Here is an 11158-nt window from a genome sequence, read left to right as displayed (position 1 = left end):
GAGATATAAGCGTCGCAAAAGCGTGACCACGGCCGGCCGGCCGGCCGCTCATACTCAGAAATTTCCGTTAATCTAAGGAAAGACTCCGCTCGCTTCGCTCGCTCCGTAATCAGACCCCCATAGACCCCATGGACAAATAAAATTTACGAAGTTCTAGCAGCCAGCAGGTCCCGATTTCCCCGACTTCTGGATCACTGACTTGATCTGGAAGGTCAGCCAAAGACCTTGGACCTTAAAAGTGGGTATCATCAGCTTAATCTCGTCACGGGCAACACGTTCGTCTTTTTCTGCTTAGCTTTACCTCGATCAAGGACTGAGCGGCGGGGGAGGGAGGTGTTTTTCCAGCGTCTAGCGTATAACCCGCGAATTGCTGGGGGGGGGGCGTTAAACGCCCCCACTTTTTTCGCCGGGCCATAGCATAAAAACGGCGCGCCGCAGGCGCGCCAAATTTTAAGTACCTGTAGGGAATCGATTGAAGTTTATTGTGACAAAGTTTCAAAAAAATCATTTGGAAAATTTTTGAGATATCGAGGTTTTAGTGACGTCATGATTTCTGAGTTTTCGACCAAAAACGGCGTAAGTTCAAAAAATCATATAAAATCACAGAATAGATATACAGACATGCCGTGAACGCCATTAGACTGTCAATACCATGAGCAATCTAATGGTTATCTTCGATTTTTGATTATTGTTCCGCATTTTCCAAAATCTTGAACTAAATCTTGGCAATTTCTCGTGACTACTTCACGACCATGATACATGAATTTCTTAAATTGAACTTTTTGAGCCAAACTCGTACACATATGAGAAAAAGAATGTCACCATCGTGTTCTACGCTCAAAATTACCCATAAAACATATGTCACAGGCTGCGAATATCAGTTTTGATTTTCGGGGATATGTGCCTACCTGGTTGACCTGACCTTGACCCTGAACTATGCTTGACTGACCCCTACATGGAGCTGACACTCTTGTAAGCCTTATATGATGGATTGTGCACCGTTTTGACAGAGTTTATGACGAGAGGCGCCCATTGCGAAGTCCTGAAGTTCATGCTACTGAAAGCCCGATTTCTGGTGTTTGACCTGACCTTGACCTGACCTGTGACCTCAAAATTCAACTTTAAAGTATTCATCTGAAGCGTCTCGTCGCGCTCTTTCGTTTGCCGCCTCGTGCGTTTCGCTGCGCCTATTGGTTCTCGAGTTATCGGCTGGGGGCGTTTAACGCCCCCCCCCCCAGCAAACGGTGGGTGGCGAAATACCCCAGCAACTGCCGGGATAAGGGGGGGGGGGGGCAACGGACCCCCTTCCCCTTATACGTTAGACGCTGGCAAAACATCAATTACTGGCGAAGGTTAGAATCACCTTACCTAAGCGCGCTTAGTGTTCACTGTCATTGATCGAGTCACGGTGGTTTCATGCCGCTCCCGATCGGCCATCCGCAACAAATATTGGAACTCCCGTAACGCTCCATCGCGCCCGTTCACCATAGCAGAGGGCCGACTTGCCCATTGACAAAAAGCTACGTTTTTTTTTTTTCAATTAGAAATGTGCTGAGGCGGCCACATTCACAAAGGTATGTATAGTTGACTACAGAATGATGTTCCACTCCTCAGAAGCTATCAGTTGACCGGAGCGCTAAGTTGTGCCGTTTATCACGCAATTAAAAGCGTGTCGATTGTGAGCATTTACAAAGCTATAATTTGTGAACTCAGCCCGTGTGATGCGGCACAGCCTACCACTCCAGGCAAATAATTGCCTGTGAAAAGTGGAGCATCATTCTGTAGTCGACTATACATGATCGATCGATTGGTAGTTTCATTGGATTTATACGGCTTTTACGTCTTCAGAATCATTCAGTTCTGTAGACCGCACAATAAACGTTTTTTTTTTGTAAGTTAGATTTTATTTTATGCATCATCAGGGACGGTTACGACTTACGAGAAGCTTTTATTTATTTCATGCGATAATGCCGCAAAATGATAGGTATTCCGTATTGTTCGTATTGATCGGCGCAAACGCTCGTTTTTCGCGAGCATCAACTAAGTTCGATTATAAATTTACAGCGCTGGCCGCTGACTGGGTGAAAAGTCAAACGGTGAGGGGATTTTGCACATATATGCATATTTTGCAGTAGGTAGTAGGTACCTAACCTACTTCCGTACCTACTTCGGCCGGGACCGGAAGTTGTTTGTGGAGCCCACGGAGTTTTAACACCTTACGTTTACTTCCTTTTCATTCTTCAATATTTCGCCGCCAACCCCTTCGGCTTTCCCGCGACTCGGTATGCTCGTGAAAATTACGGACGGTGCACGTGCCTGATACGTCACAGCTGATCTTCCGAGTCGGATCAGCTGTTGAGGGCGGGGCATAGAGCATACTGCGATGACGTCACACGTGTGGCAGACTTCCAATAAACTTGAATGACTATATTTTTTGATGGCTAAAAATTACAAATTTTATCTTACACACAGATAAATGTATTCTTTATGATGTAGTATGCTCATTTCTTCCCACAGCACCTTCGTTTGAATAAAATAGTTGCCTCCGCCAGCACTACTTTTACGAGCCGAGGGTGCTCGTTCGCCAAATCAAGAGTCACTTTCCTTATTTGTCTCGGTGGGGGTTGGACGCTCTTCTTTCGTGCTCGTGCGGGAGAATTGGATTGTTTGTTTTGGTTATCCACATCCATATTTGTAAATCATTGCAAATGTCAGGTGGAAGGTGTAAAGACAGTGCAACGTGCGTTTCCCTGCTGGGAAAAAAGTGAGTGAGTAAAGCAATGCAGAATTCGAGTGGAGATGGTAACGGCCAAGATTCACAACATTACTCGCTGAACTTTCCTGTGAATCCAAGTTCGGAGTTCTACCACAACTTGACATCCTCAAGTTCGAGTGTGTCCAATATACCAGGTCTTCTGAGACTCGCACCAACCTCCCCAATGGGTATGCCAGTGGTATCCAGTGGAATTCAGACTGTTGCGGGGGCCAGCCATGGTTATGTGGTTCCAGGCAGCAACCCCTTGAAAAGAACTGCCCAAGATGCAGGGTTCTCTGACCAGAGACAGTGTGAGATGCCATCATCTGATGATGATGGCTCCATATCGGACAAATTCTCAATACCCCAAACATCAGTGTCGCCGACTGAGGGCCAGCCAAAGATATCGGATGCCTCGCCAGTGGTGAAGAAAACCAAGGGCAGGGTGAAGATTAAGATGGAGTTCATCGACAACAAGCTAAGAAGATACACTACATTTTCCAAGAGAAAGACTGGAATCATGAAAAAGGTAGGTTCTCTTTTGAAAGCATAAAATTCAAGTATGCGTGAATGATGCGCTCCACATACATTACGATCCTGCTCCAAGGACCTCGAACAAATTTGTATATTGAGGCTTATTAAGATCAAGTTTTGCTTATAATTGGCTAAAATTACTGTCTTGCGTGATAAATGATTCTGATTATGTCACTGAAGTGACTTCCAAAGCAAGCAACAACACCAGCATCATCTAGGTAAACTTTCTCTTCTTGCAAAGGCTTTGTAGGTATGTACCACATTGCTGGGTGAACTATAAATGCAGTGTTATTGTTATTTCATACACTTTTCTCACCAATTTTCTTTAAATCTCTGATACTATGGAATTGTTTTAGTCATCTACGTTTACTCAGTTTTCCTCCATGTTAGCTATCTTTCATAGCCGGCATTCTGGCTAAAATTAATCATTTTATTCAATTATTTTGCAAAAACTTTTGTAAAAGTATACCTAGGTATGTATTTGATTTTACCAAGCTATCCATTCAGCAAAGTCAATTGCTGGATAGCAGTCCAGTTTCATGATGTTATTAGTTGTTTAGTCTGCAGTGCAGTAAATATCACCTATGAAGTGGAGATGTGATGTTTTTGAGAGCATGCACAAATGCTATGAGGCTTGATCATTGTTCCTTTTATTAGCTATGTAATAGCATATGGGCTTGGGTATGCATTGGCTGTTTTTGAGCAATCTAGCACCTTTTGAACAAATTGCAAAGCTGATAACAGCACTTTCATTGAAATGTCTTTTGATATATGGGCAAATGCTGTATAGACTAATGATTTTAAGGCATGGGTACCTATATGAAAACAGCTGAACCATAAGGAACCTTTTAGAACCCACCACCAGCTGACCTATAGGTACCTACCTACTCAGTCACAAGATAAGATAACCCTCTTCTAAAAGCTTCAAGTAATATCATATGGAGTTGGCATGTGTGTTTTTTTTTTTGCAATGCATTTTAGTTGTAGGTATACACATGAGAGCACATTTGTAATGCAGCACTGCATGCTTTCCCTTGTTGGTATGTATGCCTCAAACATGTGGCTGTGCTGCCATAATCACAGTTTTAGGGCCTCGTATAATTGTTTTCCATTTTGGCAATCGGACGAGGGCCGATAGTGTCAATATGGACGATCTGTGGGTCGAGAGACGGCATAGCTCTACCAGAAGATGCAGACTTTTCAATCCCATGTCGGGAAAATCGTCAACCTTCACTTCCACTCCCCAGTGATGCCACCCAGCCATGACCACCTCGTCAGAATAGGAGGAAGATGTGCTAGATTGGTGAGCGTGGTGGTTACTGGTTCGCCTTCCTAGGCCTCCTACTCACATGGCGGATACTCGATGTGACCATGATGAGAAACACCAAGAATGGCAACGTACAGGACTACCGGGAGTCTGAGGTGAATTCGGTCGAAGGCGACAGTTTCAGCCGCAGTCAGAGTCAACATCGCTTTGCTGAATGTCATGCTCCTATTTTGCTTGTCGAACCTTTTCACGTTCGTTTGCTACTGTCGTGTGAAGTGATCCGGATGGCCCAGAACGGGTCGGGTCAGGGCTGGAGATCATGAGGGGTCGTGGGTTCCCGGACCCCTGTGGGCCCACTGAGCACCAAAGTCCCTTGAGTCCCCTCACACTTGCAGTAGTTCCTCTCAGACTAGCAAGTGACTTGCAGAGGCCGGTGTGGCCCCCTGAGGATCTTCCCGGTGACATCGCACGAGAATAGGGCCCTCTGAGATTGGTTTGAGGGTCTTTCAGGGTAGTGTGGGCCCCTGCAATGGTGGACCTTTCAAACTGAGTCCTATAGACTTTCAGACCGATCTCCAGTCGTGGGTCAGATGCTGCCGCTCACGCTGGAGCTCTGGCTTGGTCCTGGGGCGGTCAAACAGCGATGAACCTCAATGTGTCATGAAAATTGCACTCTTTACGTTCCGGCAAAGGAAAGAAGGAATACCATACGCGACTGTCATTTGACAGAGGGGTGTGTAGGGTAAGGCGAGGTAACTTCGTGAAAAAATACAAATCTTCCTCCAGAACCAGCATTTTGCGTTGGTATGGTATGCAAAGGCTGAAGCATGTCTAGCGCGACCATTTCATTGCACACGCTATGGTCCTTCTTAGTTCGATTTATCGTCTGTGGATTTTTCGCAAATTGCATTTTAAAAAAGACGCTTTTGCTCCTAACTTCGTGCTAGGGTCATAACTTCGTGAATTATCATTCGATGATAATAAACAAGCGCTTGTCCTGGGATGCCGCAAAAGCGAGAAGCTTTGCTGAATTTAGCCTCTTCCAACAGCCGTCAGTGCATCTCGCATGTTGTCTTCAGACCATAACTGATACTTTCCCTCCTGGCCCGTGGCTAAGCATAAAATCGTAGCGGGGAGCGTAAAGGCAAATATCTGGCAATGGAAAGTATATATCTTTTAGGAAAGAGTATTATAGTAGGTGACTTTTCAGGAAATGCTTTACCTACTTTTTCATCACGAAGTTAGGTTTCATGAAGTTGAGAACCTGGACAATATTTTTTCATTTGTCAGTATTACAAAGGTTCAGGGCAAGCGAGACAAAAAGGTCGCCCAATGACATACATAACATAGACCTAGCAAACCAAACACCACTTGTTAATTCTCAATTCGGTAAGCTGAGAAAGGCACGCTAGTTTAAATAAACCCAGAAAAAGAAGAATTGACCTCGAAAAATACATTATAGGCTGTACATTTATACCATATACCTAAACAGAAGGAGGGACAACTGTTTACCAAAAAGTCACTCCGCCTACTGCCCGAGCCCCAGAGGATGAGATGGTTGACAGTGCTGCAAGTTTTCAGATTTCTGAGAAATTCCGAATCACGAAGTTGAGGATTTCACGAAGTTACCTCTCCTTACCTATTGTGGCCCCGAATAATGGGTAACTGAGGTTACAGTTTAGCCGCGTTACGACCATTTTAATTCGTATCAGCTTGTCAACTCTGTGGGTTCTTCCGTCATCCGTGGACGATTTCGTATAGCTACCCACAGCGAAAACGTTCTACAGCCTGGTAGAGAAGTACGGGCTTTCAACTCTGGCATATGTGGCTCTCTGGCCATGGCTTGGCGGTTTGAGAAAGACGAGTAACGAAACGATTTGCTGACACGGAAACCGACTCATTTTATGTAAAGCCCATAAACTTTTGTGTTCTTTGGGGCATCAGCGTGGTGTGTCGGTAGTGGTGATCCTTTTGGGTTCACTCAATAGAAGTGATACAATTGAGTACCTAAATGAAAGAAACGCATTTCAGATCGTTGTTGCTCCCCTGGCAGCAGGGCCCACTGTTGCAGGAAGCGCATTGGAAATGCAGCTGCATGTGTGTCGTTGTTCTTGGCTCGTGTTGCTGCCCTCGCTGCCTTTCTAATGGTTCATGTGTTTCATGTCAAGTGCGCAAGATTCATTAGCATTGCGAGCTATTTCGACAGCACGGTAAAGTGCTCGTGAGATGATGTGCACTTGTAATGCAAGGCGTTCATTTGACGTTTCTTGCGGCGTAAGATTAGATACGTTCTACCTACTGTCCGTCAAACGAAGCGAGTTTCGGCGTATCAAAGCCGATAAACTCATTGCTCGAACGCACCCGAAACGTTTAAAATCCTTCGAAATCAGGCGCTGGATATGGGTATGCGCAGGTGGAGTACCTAGCCCGCGATCCTTCCGAAGAGCTGAGAAATAGAGCATTACTCGTATTCCGCTGCTGATTGGCAAACTGAGCTTTGCTTCCGGACTGGTCTCGTCCGACATTTCCGGTCACTTTATAGCACCGAAGACTACCGCGGTTCAGGCGGCCTAAGCCTCCAAATCAGCATTAGCCTGCGGCGGATTGGTTTGAATTTTCGCGTAAACTACCTGGTGCTCGCCAAAATCGAAAATACCTGACGAATTGCCCGAGGCGGATATATCGACACCTTTTTTAAACCCCACATCTGCTCTCCCGTGAATTTCCGTTAGGCACGAAAGATCTCCTTTTAAAAGTGTCCAATCGTCCGATCCTGAGCAAATATGTGTGTGTTCGTAGGCCTGTTCTGGTATTGCTTTATCTGCCAAAACAGACAAACTTGAGAAAAATCGAGTGATTGTACCTTTTTTGAAGGTCTCTAACCAACTTGTCTGAAATTCATCGGAGAACAAATGTGGGGTTTAAAAAAAAGGTGTCGATATCCCGTGTAACCTTAAATTATGATCGTAGGACTGTCAATGCCTGATCAGGCCCGGCTAATTTTGTGGCGCACGACACCAAAGCTGACAGTGGACAACCGTTCGCCAAAGTGTGACCGTTAGCTGAGGCTCGGCATCATCGGCGCTACAGAGCCTGATTCAGACCTCGTATCCGCCTTTAGGTCGTAATGTTTGCAACCGTACTAGAAAATGCAAAGATGTTACCTATAGTCCAGGTTATGGTCCCTTTTGCCGTCTAACTAATGTTTGAAATGTTTGTAGACTTTTTGGACATGTAGGTTCTGGTAAAGCATTGAACATTTGCGATGTATTCTAGCTAGTTGTAACAAGGCAACGCCATAGTTTTCATACCTCAGGATTTGATAGCAATCAGTGTGACAAATGAGTAGCATCGAAACCTTTTTTTTTTGTTGAACAAACCAAACGCTCACATAAAAAAACGCTCATTAGCTTGTTATACATATTGGTATCTAATGCTGTGAACGTAAGTTTGGTGTAGTTTTGCGCCAGATAAGTTCAGTCGTCTCCGTTATAAATTGCAACGAGTGACACGAGACGTAGGAAGGTGCGTGGCACCGCAGTCAACGTGCCCTCAAGTCGTAGCAAACGGGCGTGGGAGATGGGTACGAAATTCACTGAATGGCGGCAGTGTTTCTTCAGCAACACCTGCTCTGACCCTCCATCGTGCTATTAGCTCAGTTTTTCTTTATTCGGGCTTTCTCTTACTTGTTACTCCGTTTATGTTTGTTTTAGTTAAAGCTTAGCACTCTGGAAGCTGGGACGAGGTTTAAAGGAGTACCCTGCTTCTTAATGCCCTGAAGCATACACCTCTGTATGCAGAGGTTTATGCCTGAAGCTATCTTTAATACCTATCCTTGTTACCCTTTCCTTGCGGAGTACTATAGGTGACACCCTTGATATGCCAGATATGCTTTGCCTGTAAAATTGAACGTGATAGTTACTTGGGCGATATTTTGTGCGAGACGGATGTGTGCACCTCTATCTAGATTAAAATGTGGCGTGTGTTAGTGTGTTGCATGTTCGAAACAGGTCTGTATCGTTTTTGTCTTCACATCTTTTCGGACTGCTAACGCTCTGCCCCCTCCTGGATACGCCCATGTTTCACTCACAAATTCAGGTCAATATCGGCCCAAGAAATGGGCATGGGTTGCACACAGCTCTGAGCAAGATTCAAAAGGTCTCTGATAGGTGCCAGCTTGCTCGATATGCTTCTCACTTAGCCGCTGCCAAATTCCCTACGCTGATTTTCATGGTGATTCCACACTCACAGCTTGATGCGATGAATTCCTCATTTGATTTATTTTCAACAAATCACAACGCCTGTGGTACGGAGAATGTAAATGAATCAACGGTTTTGCCACTTTGGTTCTTCCTCCTCGAAATTCTCATCTAGGAATATGTATCAACCGGGACATTAGTTGCTTGTGCCAGACGTTGCAGTCGTGTTCCTATTTCAACACTCGGCAGCCGGATGCTGCCAGCCTCTCTGTAGCTATATCCGGAGTGGCGGCGCTGTCAGCTGCGCAGCCCCCAGGGTTCTTGGCCTCTGCGTGGGTCGGCCATCGCGCGGTATCCGGCAGCGGCGGCGGATTTCGCCACGTGGCCGCCCCTATCGCCGACATCACGTGTGGGATTGTGCAACACGCGGCACACGACGCCCGCGCACCCCGACACCGGCAGCGGGGCGCGCGACTGTGCGGAGGTGCCATGGGACGCGAGACGAGCTGTGTGGGCGAGCCCCGGCCAGCAGTGACGAGCTGCACTTCTGTCCAAGGTGGTCGAACAGTCAGTAATGCCTGAGGTCGGTTTCGGAACCGTGCTCGGTGTTCTACAGCCAATTGGCGTGGAATGAATGGGCACGCGGTGTGTCCCAGCTAAACGTTTGCTCCATTTGAAGATGCGTTTGATGGCGTCTCCATCGTATTAGACACGGTGTACGGGCACTGCGGGTAGATGACATTCTAGATAGCGTTCAGCGCCATTCATCCAGAAGAAACGTCCGTGTTTTTGGTCAGTTTGCATGTGAACTATGTCCATCGGTGATTCAATGCTCCATACCTAATTAGGCAATCTGCTATCTCTATCACCGGCCGCCGAATAAGGCGTCGGCGGCCGATTGTTGGGCAGATATTGCCGAACATATTGTCGGCGCGGTCGGGCCATTGCGGTGGCGATCGCTGAATGGCGCCGCTGCCGCACACGGATAGTGCGAGATTGCCCGCGCGGCAGTCGTATCTCCATTGGCACCTAATGGAGCTGCATACGGCATGCTGTGTCGGACCTGCCAGGCGCCGTGAATGGCGTGCGCCAGCCGCTTTCAAAGGACTCCCGCCTGCGTGGGATGGTAATTGCGCACTGGGAGTGGCGCCCTTTGATGAGAGCCTTGCAGCTGTGGGTTTCCATTGTGTGTTATGCGATGCTAAAGGGCGATGTTCAAGCTGTTTTCGTCAGGCATCGACAAACGACTTGGATACCGTGGACACTCCGAATGAATATCGGAGAAAGTGAACATCGAAATTCGAACTTAGAGCATGCAAAGACCAGTCTTCTACCGTCGTCTCGAAACTCATCTTCGGGCTATCGAGTTTCTTAACGTCTCCCCACCTGAATGCGTAATGTTCCGTGACATGTCGGGTATTGTAATATCGGGGCTCATCCTGCAGCGAGTGGTGAATCGTACAGATGACCACCCATCAGCCGGATTATCGGTATTGTCCCGACCAATTTACATTGATCCTGTCGCAGGAACAGCGGCCGCTGCGTGCCGCTCCAAAGGACGCATCTGTCACGTCCTTAACGTCTGCTCACCCGTCCTCACGAACAACGCCTCATCGCTTTGCGTTCCGACGTCACGTCCGGTTTGGGGTCCGTGGCGTGGCGTTGGTGCGACGTGCCGACAATGGCGTTGTCGTCGCTCGCCGGTATTAGCGGTCGGTATCGGGCCATCCGTCAGAGGATTTCGCCGGGCGCTTCTAAGCCGCGGCGACCGCAGTTCGCGCGCGCGTGGCTCGTGGCGTGGTGTCGGGAAGGTCCCAGTGACATTGACGGTGTCGGTGACAGATAAAACGACCCAGGCGAGTAGTGGTGGCTGGTCAATTGACATGGCATTGATCTTCAGAGTCCATTGGAAATTGCTTTGTTGTACCTATGTCTTAACCATTTCTTTGTTTGCTGTTTTTCCTTGACCTCTTATAAGTTTACTACCGAAATCCTGTCGATGGATAGGGGTGGCCGGTGATCGCAGTTAATAGTTTATAGTATAACTATTCTGTTTTCATTTCCTAATTGAAAGCTGTCATACACTGATATTATTTATGTGCATGGATGATAAGTCCTTCAAATATTTTTTTTTTCTTGTATGATGATGCTGTTGTCTTTTTTTCGATTATTTCCTCAACCTTTTCATCTTTCTCCGGATCCCGGATCTTTATTCAGCGATGTGTGTTTGTTGGATGCACACAGATGCACATGTTGTTAAGGGATGCGGAGCCGTCGAAATTTAGACGGCTCCGGCTCCGGCTCCGGGTGAAATGTAATGGCGGCTCCGGCTCCGGCTCCGAGTAAAATGGTCCGGCTCCGGCGCCTCCGGCTCCGGCTCCGGCTCCAGTACTCAGTACATCC

The 11158-nt window shown here is 46.9% G+C and overlaps 1 protein-coding gene across 4 annotated transcripts in view; it reads left to right on the top strand.

The window, feature by feature from the left end:
• The first annotated feature begins 2598 nt into the window (after window positions 1-2598).
• Window positions 2599-11158, top strand: part of LOC122393897 (serum response factor-like) — a 48581-nt gene continuing 40021 nt past the window's right edge. For 3 of the 4 annotated variants that reach the window (XR_006258773.1, XR_006258772.1, XM_043390338.1), the window contains exon 1: window positions 2608-3284. Coding sequence is in view for 2 of the 4 variants with exons in the window: in XM_043390338.1 (XP_043246273.1) it covers window positions 2781-3284 (504 nt within the window). In the remaining 2 variants the exon portion in view is untranslated. Of the gene's footprint in view, window positions 3285-11158 lie in introns of all 4 variants that reach the window. The other variant, XM_043390337.1, reaches the window with a different exon arrangement.

The sequence above is a fragment of the Amphibalanus amphitrite genome, unplaced genomic scaffold, assembly GCF_019059575.1.
Source record: "Amphibalanus amphitrite isolate SeventyFive unplaced genomic scaffold, NRLGWU_Aamphi_draft 000561F_arrow, whole genome shotgun sequence".
Taxonomy (NCBI): domain Eukaryota; kingdom Metazoa; phylum Arthropoda; class Thecostraca; order Balanomorpha; family Balanidae; genus Amphibalanus; species Amphibalanus amphitrite.
This window is presented reverse-complemented; position numbering and strand designations above follow the sequence as displayed.